Source organism: Populus nigra, chromosome 18, assembly GCF_951802175.1.
Source record: "Populus nigra chromosome 18, ddPopNigr1.1, whole genome shotgun sequence".
In the NCBI taxonomy this organism is placed as follows: Eukaryota; Viridiplantae; Streptophyta; class Magnoliopsida; order Malpighiales; family Salicaceae; genus Populus; species Populus nigra.
The window spans coordinates 7,062,398-7,071,833 of NC_084869.1; the positions used below are offsets into that span (position 1 = coordinate 7,062,398).

At 32.5% G+C, this 9,436-nt stretch overlaps 1 protein-coding gene across 1 annotated transcript; it reads left to right on the forward strand.

Annotated features, from left to right (window-relative positions):
• The first annotated feature begins 2,337 nt into the window (after window positions 1–2,337).
• On the forward strand, window positions 2,338–6,221 carry LOC133678539 (rhamnogalacturonan I rhamnosyltransferase 1-like). Its single transcript, XM_062100881.1, has 8 exons — window positions 2,338–3,071; window positions 3,486–3,553; window positions 3,672–3,760; window positions 3,896–4,061; window positions 4,263–4,552; window positions 4,653–4,857; window positions 4,948–5,105; window positions 5,544–6,221. The coding sequence occupies exons 1-8, from the start codon at window positions 2,819–2,821 to the stop codon at window positions 5,785–5,787; spliced, it is 1,473 nt and encodes a 490-aa protein (XP_061956865.1). The 5' UTR covers window positions 2,338–2,818; the 3' UTR covers window positions 5,788–6,221.
• The last annotated feature ends 3,215 nt before the right edge of the window (window positions 6,222–9,436 follow it).

A 9,436-nucleotide genomic window follows, 5' to 3' on the forward strand; every position in this document is an offset into this window, starting at 1 on the left:
ATTATTACTTTAACAACAATAAGAATTCATAAAAATTTATTTATGGTCAACGTCTAACAATATATCATGATTTTTTAAATATTAGAAAAGTTATAAATGATTTAACTTAATTTTTTTGTTACTAGTTTTTTAGTGTAATTATTATCCTTTCATCAATAGTGTTCTGGTTTAGATGTTTGAGCATGACGCGTGTCTACTCTGTTAAACTATATATGTTATCAACACCATAATTATTGATAATTTGAATAAAATTTAAAGCTTTTTTAAAATTTCATTCCATCATGCGCAATAATTTTACATTCAATACTATTTGAGAACATGTAAAATATTTTCCCTAGCTCACCTAGGATGATGAATCATTTTTAATTATTCAGATATCTTCATATAATTTATGTTATATCCAATAACTACTCATTTTGTACCCTTAATCGAGGTAACAAATTGTCTAGATTAAAACATATCATTCTCTATATAATATAATTTAGTGATATAAAATCTAAGAATTACTTATATAACTGTTATATGAGCCTTTTCATAGACATGTATGAATTATTAATAGAGAATCCTCATGTAAATCAATTCAGTATACATGTTATTTGACAATAAACTTTATTTTAACTCTAAGTATCCCTCATATCTCAACTTATGATAATAACCACTTTCTTTTATGAAATAACATAATATATATTGACTTAAATAATTCTGATTAATATTCAATTTTAATAGAATATTAATTATAAACATTTATAAATAATACTCTAATGTAATAGAAATCTTCATAATTTTAATTATAACTATTTTATAACGTTATCTATAAAGTATTTTTATCTCAAAAGACTTTATCTTTATTTTATACTCATTAATTAAACATAAATGGATAATAAAGATAAAAAACATATTTTTATTAATAATAAATATATTTTACATAAACAATAGTTTTATATGGAATTAACTAATTCACTATAAAATATATATATTAACATATACATCCAAATTCACTAGTTGTATATAAAATAAATTGTAATTTCTAACTCGGTATGAAGTCAAAACTTTCTCATGCTCCATAAGTAGTGATATTTGTTATAAAGTATTAATTGCATCGAGTGATCAATGATCCCTTTTACATCAATAAAAAACTATAATAACAGATTTATTGTCAGTCTTTTTATGACACTTAGTTATCAACAGAAAACACTTGTTTTTTTATATAAAAAAGTTGGAATTTAAATGAAATAAAATTTATTTTATTTGTTTTAAAATCAAATAAAATGGTTTTATTTATTTATTTGAAGCCTATATATTTATTAATCTAAATAAATTAATTGAATTCCGAATTAACCATTAAAAAGGAGATGGTAAAATGAAATTGAGTAAAAAAGTGCTCAATTAAATTTTATATAAATACAAGTTTATTTAAGCTATATAGAACTTTTGTTTTAATCTTTATGATAACATTTTATATATAAAAAATTAAAAAAGAAATCAAACAATAAATTTACAAACTTCAAAATATAAATTAGGTAAATACATGAAGCAATATAAAAAAACAAATAAAAAAAAACTAAATCATACTTTACTTGTTAAAGTGTAAATTAAATAATATAGCATAAAGAGATAATTGTTGCAAAAATTGTAACCTTATCCTTAAAACAAAATTTGCCCTTCAATTGATGTAAGTAATAGATACAAATTAATTCATAGAATTCAATACTATTTATGTTTGTGTTTATACTTTCCAACGTCAACCTAAATAAATTTTAAAATACGATACCTATTTGTTTCAATTAGTGGTTTGAATTTCTATTCTAAGATTAAGATTTGGATGGTTAGTTAGACTTTATCAATCTCAATAGAATGTTAGTGGGGTTCAGTATGACTTGTCATATTTTTTTTAAAAAACGATGTTGTCACAAAATTAAATAAAAAAGGAAGCAAAATTTTAATCCTTTGCCGGATCAAATTCAAAAGATTTTATTTATTTTTCTTCAGGAAAAAAAAAAGAAGAGCAAAACAAAAACGAAGATTAGTTCGTATCGAACCCGTAATTTATCGCGATATATTGTCGGCGTATCGATAATCATATTAAATGTACCCGAAACCAGCAAGCACTGTGCCCCACAAAATGGCCGCCCCTAAAGACCGCCACGTTTTACTTCTCGACGGCGGGATCAGGTGCCACGTCATGGAAAATTAATTCCAGTGGACCCATCCGTATCGGCGTTCAGCTGGCGAGCATTTTAGTGGCTGAAATGTAAGTGTAGAGTTAACCAGAGTCAGCAGGTAAACCACAGTCAACCATAACCATAGTTAGATAAATAAGGGAAGAAAAGGAAGTCTGAATCTATCTAAAAAACGTGTGGAAAGTGACGAGGCAGGCGGTGTTTACCGGTTCACACCATGAGTCCATAACACAATAGATCTTCCTTTTCTCTCTCTACTCTCCACCACTCCACATTTTGTTTGCTGCTTTTGTCTTTAATTACCACTATAGTTGCTTTTTTTTAATATTGTTATTGTTGTTGTTTACTACATCATTTTTTCTCTTTAATCGCCGCCGACCAAGAAGAAAAATAGTCGAGATCGTGGAGAGATTTGTTTATTTTTTTTGATTGATCTGAAGGAAATTGAGATTTATATTTTTTTTTTCAGTTTTGGATCTCCAAGGTTTTGATTACAGTTACCGATCCTGCATTGTTGGAAAATAACAATAATAAAGAAAAAACAGAAGAGGAACGGCAGGTCATTTTGAATGGGGGATAAATGTGCAGAATAGAGAAAGTGTGGGGGAGGAGGAGGAGGAGAGAAAGATAAGGAGACTATGGGGGTAGTTAAAGGAGTGGAAAAGATTAGGAGTAGTATATCAAGGCCGTCTTCAAAAATGAAGCTGTGGATGATAAGGGCAACGACGTCTGTTTTGTTGTGGACTTGTGTGGTTCAATTGACGACGATCGGTGAGATGTGGGGTCCTAGGGTTTTGAAAGGTTGGCCTTCTTGTTGGCCTCCCCAATCTGTCTCTGCCGCCTTGCAAGAGAATGTTCCTACTGTCCCCGCTCGCGTTTTGCCACCGAAGAGTCAGTCCTTTTTAGTTATAAGTGATTTATTTATTTGTCTTTTGAGAATATGATTTCTGAATTCTATTGTTTGTTTTGATAGTGGTAAGAGAACAAGGAAGTTAGAGATTCTTCTCATGATTTAGTGGAAAGATGCATTTTTCTTCTTCTTTCTGTTTCGTTTTGTCAAAAGTTGGCTTGCTTGCATGCATTTGATAAAGAAATGTTTGTGCAAGTTATCCATATTTGTGAAATAGTAAAACTATGAAAAACTTGTTTGCATCTGATGCCTTCCTTCTAGTCTCAGCGGTTTGGAATAAAATTATGCGTGGGATTTATTTTTTCCATCTATATATTTGTTTTTTAGCATGTGATCATACTCTGCTTAACACCAGTGTCATTTGTAGACTGATATGTTCCATCTGTTGGCATTAGGGGTTTATAAGAACAATGGATACTTGATGGTCTCGTGCAATGGAGGTCTCAATCAAATGAGAGCAGCGGTGGGTGGCTGCAACTTTGCTGAGAATTTGCATGTTTGTGGTTCTGATATTACAGTGACGATCTTGTTTCTGCATTTGCCTGTTATTATTTTCATAGCTTTGTTTCTGTGCCTTGCAGATATGTGATATGGTTGCTATCGCGAGATATTTGAATGTTACGCTTATAGTACCAGAGCTGGATAAAACCTCCTTTTGGGCTGATCCCAGGTATGTAACTCATAGTTTGTATTTGAAGTTTCCAAATGTTTTCAGCTATAGAGGAATCTATATCATTAAGTACACCTCTATTCTGGGATTGGAAATATACATCTTACCTTTTAATGAATATCTTTGATCCATCAGCGAGTTCCAAGACATATTTGATGAGGAGCATTTTATCACATCATTGAGAGATGAGGTTCGAATATTGAAGGAACTGCCTCCTAGGTTGAAGCAGAGAGTAGAACTGGGGATGACCTATACCATGCCACCAGTTAGTTGGTCTGATATTTCTTACTATCATAACCAGGTTAGCTCATTGTTGTTGTTTTTGGTTCTGGCATTTTTGCAAAGGTTGCCATGTCTCTTGGAAGTGCATATTGCCATTTCCATCAGCTAGCTCAAAATTGTAGGCACATGCAAAGGTTTCCTAGTTACCTAGTATTGTTGTTAATTTAAGTGCTGTCTATTTATTTTGCTCAGCGGTATCTTTCTGATGTGTTGAATGCAGATTCTTCCTTTGATAAAAAAGTACAAAGTTGTACATCTAAATAGAACTGATGCTCGGCTTGCCAATAATCGCCAGCCTTTAGAGCTGCAGAAGTTGCGCTGCCGTGTGAATTATAGTTCTCTGAGATTCACCACTCAAATAGAAGAGTTGGGCAAGAGAGTTATAAGGCTTCTGAGGCAAAATGGTCCCTTCTTGGTGCTTCACCTTAGATATGAAATGGACATGCTGGCATTTTCTGGCTGTAGTCAAGGTTGCAACAATGAAGAGGTGGAAGAATTGACAAGAATGAGGTAATCTATGCATAATTCTTTATCAGCTCTTTGGCTTCAAGTAGCCTGAAATATTTATTTGATCCTTGGTCCACAAATTCTCATTTTCTCATATGAACAGATATGCTTATCCTTGGTGGAAAGAAAAAATAATAAATTCGGACTTGAAGAGGAAAGATGGGTTGTGTCCTTTGACTCCTGAGGAAACTGCTCTCACTTTGAGGGCACTGGACATTGATCCGAATATCCAGGTTTATATTGCAGCTGGTGAAATATACGGGGGTGAAAGGAGAATGTCAAGTCTTGCGTCAGCTTATCCAAAACTGGTTGGTAGATGAAAGCTGAAATCAACTGTTTACACCTGAGACAGTTGTTTGTCAACATCTGTTTACAGGTTCCTTTGGTTTTTGAAACAGGTCAGAAAGGAAACACTGTTGGAACCATCAGACCTTAGGTACTTCCAGAATCACTCATCTCAAATGGCAGCATTGGATTATCTTGTTGCATTGGAAAGTGATATTTTTGTCCCTACCTATGATGGAAACATGGCTAAAGTTGTTGAAGGCCACCGCAGGTATTTTTTTGTCTGACAGTTTCTTCTTTTCGGTTCATGTATTATAACAAAGGTCATTCATGTATAATGCATTGGTTTCTTTGGCCTCAGAAAAATGATTTTGGAATTCAAAAGCCTTCAACAAATATTAACTTTCAAATTTTTCTCTCTATCAGAGGACAAAAATGCATGTATGCCTCTTCATCCTGACAGAGTTAATTCTTCTGGCTGTGAAATTATTACTGAACTTGTAATCCCGAGTTTTATTTAAATTTATGAACTTGTTATTGTTGTTTTTGGGAAGATTTTTATGTCAACTGAGGTAGGTTTTTGATGATTCTCTTCTTATGGCTTCCATGTAGTTTCTTTTTTGCTTAGTGGATTTAGCATTTTTGTGTGCGTGTGCAAAGTGAAAGCTCTTCTATCTTAACACTGTATTACTGTGTAATGCCTACTCAGATTCCTCGGCTTTAAGAAGACAATTTTATTGGATAGAAGGCTTTTGGTTGATCTGATAGATCGATACACTAATGGATCACTGAACTGGGATGAATTTTCATATGCTGTAAAAGAATCCCATTCTGATCGGATGGGGGGACCAATGAGAAGGTTGGTGATCCCAGACAGGCCTAAAGAAGAGGATTACTTCTATTCAAACCCAGAAGAATGTTTGCAGTCATCAGAGGATCCGTTGAGTACATGATCGTTATTTGAAGAACTTGTGCCATTTATCTGCCCCACAGTGCTAGCCATTCTACCACAGATCAACCGCTTGTTCTCTACTACAGGTCCAGCGATAGTGGAGTTTGTCTTCAAGAGGCAATTGAACTATAGGGTTGTGAACTTCAAGAAAGCAAGAGATGATCTGCGGAAGCAAACCTAGGTTAGTGTTATAAAATATACGCAAATACTCCAATTCATGTATAGAAAGCTCCCCTGCCATTACAGGGCGATGCCAAATTGACAAGACTGGGTTTGGGTTGTACACGGATGCAAATATAGTTGTGTTTCACCAGAACTGTCATCTCGTGGAAGGATAATCCCATTTTCCTTTGGCATTTATTTGTTTCTTTTGGATCGTGTGCGATCTTGTAAGTTCCTAGCAAATATAACTTTATAGAATTTTTGTTCGTACCATGCTATGAAAGATCATTGCCTCTCCTCTTCTATTAAGACTAATTATGCAGCAAATGTTCCCGGACCCTAAGTGCGAATTATGTGCTGTGTGATGACTGGAATGCCCTGGATTCTCCTTGAGTGAATTATAAGCCTTCAAAAGACCGCTTTCCAGTTGGAATAATACATACGAATATTCGAGCTGATTTGAAGTTGTTGTCTACGTTTTGCATGTGATTGAACTCAACGAGTTTGGAGACCAAGTGCAGCTTTCTCTAATCTCTTCAAATTCCACATCTGATAAGGATGACCCAGCTAACCCATAAAGGGGGTGTTTTCGGGAGTGCGGTTGTGTTTGGAGTGGAGTAGTTGGTTTTTTTTGTTTTGTTTTGGGTGGTTTGGTGCTGTTAATATTTTTTTTTAAAATTTTTAAATTATTTTAATGTGTTAAAGTAAAAATAAATGTTTAAAAATTAAAAAATCTCTATCATTATCTAAATATTTTTTATATGGATTTCATAAAAAAAAATCACAGCACTTTCAAGTGTTAAGAATTTATTTAAGAGCGGTAAAAGTTATTTTTTAAAGTGTTTTTTATTTAAAAATATTTAAAAATAATATATTTTTTTATTTTTTAAATTTATTTTTGATATTAATAAATCAAAACAATTCAAAATTAAAATAAAAAAAATAAATTTGAAACTAAAAGAAAAAAATTTAAAATCTTTTTAAAACATAATTGAACTACAAGTTCTAGAATCTCTTTGCACTGAGGTTTAATAGCTTACTTTGTTGCATGTTTGAAGATACTTGAATCTTAAGCAGTGGTTGGTGGTGGGGGTTGCATTGCCACCCAACCGTAGGATCCCCTGAATTAAATATGCCAGGATGTTCATTCCTCCCTTTTGAGTTTTATTTTATGATAAATAAGGCAAGTGCTCTGGAAAATGGTGGTTGTGAATATGTGGTCGGTCACACTAAACACGGATTAGCGGGCATGTGGTCACCTTTGAGAACGATCTTATTCCTTTGCACTGATTAGTGGGACTTCATGTGGCCACGCGGTGTGCAAGGTATTTGAAATACATGTAAATATTTACAATATTTCACCCGATCCAATCCGGTTCTTAGCAGGTTCATGGATACAACAAATATGGATGGATGGGTTGAAAACTATTAAAAACAGATATTTCGGTCGGGTTTCATGCCCACAAATTTAAAACCTGTTAAACGAGACCTCGTATATATTTATCCTAGGCACCATACTAAAATAACCCTAACCATACGAGAAATTTCCTTAGCACAACCCTAACCATACCCTAGCACAATTTCCATTATAAATACTAGACAAATGAAAACCTAGTTCCCACATCGCTTTCACTCATCAGATGTCTGAAGTCAAATCTTATTTCGAAAGCTGGCGCTCCAGTTTTGGTGCTCTGGTAGGGGCACATTTTTTTGATCTTCCCTTTTTGAGCTATCAAATCCTTCCACAGATTAAGCACTCGGTCATTTTTAATGTGTTGTTGAATGATATATCGCCTATGTTGCCAAATTCAGGAAGTCAAATATACATACGACCGGGTATTTTTGTAGCTTTCCAAGTATTTGTTGTTCTGTAGTGATTTTGAAGGCGACTCCTTTGTTCAATCTTTTCCATCTTGATTTTTTTGTTAATTGGGTGGTGGATATTTTGAGCTGGCAATTATCAAGATATTGAACAGCTATTAGAGTTTTCTGCTTGTAATCATCCCATGTTTGTCACTTAGATTTTCAACTCAAAGCCTGCTGCAGGGTGTTCATTTTGTTCTCCCTATAATTGTTGTCTTGTTAAGTAATACTTTAAAAGACGTGGGACGCTATAGCTTTTCCATGTTTTTCACTTTCCCTTATTAATATATATTATATTATTATAATTATTATATTATAATTATATTATATTATAGAACTGTTTTTTTTTTTTTAATTTTGTTTTGTTTGTTTTTCAATGATTTAGTTTGTTAATGTTAATTTTTTTATTTAGTTATTAGACTTTCATGATACGGATTCCGAATTTAATGGGTTAACCTAGTTTGACGAGTTAACCCGGATTTTTTTTCTTTTTAATTAGTTTTTTTTTCGTTTAATTTAGTTTGTTAATATTAAATTTCTTTCTATTTAATTATCAGATTTTTATGACATGTATCCTAAGCTTGACGGGTTAACTTGATTTAATGGGTTAACCGAGTTAATTCTGGGTAAATCCGTCAATTTGTTTTTTATTTAGCTATTAAACTTTTATGATGCGAATTCCAGATTTGACGGGTTAACCTAGTTTGAAGAGCTAACGCAGTTAATTCAGATTTTTTTCTTTTTCTTCATTAGTTTTTTTCTTCCTATTGGTTTTTTTTCTTTTTAATTAATCTATTTAATTATCACACTTTTATGACACGACCTTATCGCCAGACCCACATCCAATACTCTTGGGTCCGGTGTTGCAGCTGAGCTTATTTAAACTTAAGTCATGTAAATTTAATATTATTATTAATATTATAAATATTATTGTTGGATCAAACGTTGCAGCTAGACCCATGGCTTTTGAGTATATCTTTGCAGAAAGACCTAACACTCTTAGATCTTAGATTTTTTTGATATTTTTTATGCAAGAAAAAAAATTAACCCATGACGTATGACTTTGTTTTTTTTTTCCTTTCTAAGCTTTTTACTGTGAACTGCACGGTGCAGTCCACAATGAAAAAACTTATGCTTTTAGTTTATTTTTTTTGTCTATAGTTTCTTAATATTAAATTTTTTCTGTTTAATTATTAGGCTTTCATGTCACGGATCCCAGGTTTGATGGTTTAACCCAGTTGATTCAGTTTTTTTTCTTTTTCTTCAATAGTTTTTTTCTTCATGTATGTTTTTTTTCTCTTCGCTTTTTTTTAATTAATATTTTTTTTAATTTAGTTCATTAATATTAAATCTTTTTTCTATTTAGTTATCACACTTTCATGGCACGAATCCCAAGTTTGACGGGTTAACCTGATCTAGCGAGTTAACTCAGCTGATTCAGAATTTTTTTTCTTTTTTCTCATTAGTTTTTTTCTTCCGATTTCATCTTTTAATATTGTATGCAGTCCACAGTGAAAAAGGCTGATGCCTTTAGTTTTTTTTTTTTATGCATTTCACTGTGGACTGCATAGTGCAGTCCACGGTGAAAATGCTGATGTTTTTTTTAATTAATTTTTTTATTTAGT

Excerpts from the sequence above, each read along its gene's own strand:
- LOC133678539 (XM_062100881.1), top strand. The coding sequence starts at position 2,819 with ATGGGGGTAGTTAAAGGAGTGGAAAAGATTAGGAGTAGTATATCAAGG. Across the intron at positions 3,072-3,485 it reads TCGCGTTTTGCCACCGAAGA|GGGTTTATAAGAACAATGGA; the intron begins GTCAGTCCTTTT and ends TGTTGGCATTAG. Across the intron at positions 4,553-4,652 it reads GAAGAATTGACAAGAATGAG|ATATGCTTATCCTTGGTGGA; the intron begins GTAATCTATGCA and ends TCATATGAACAG.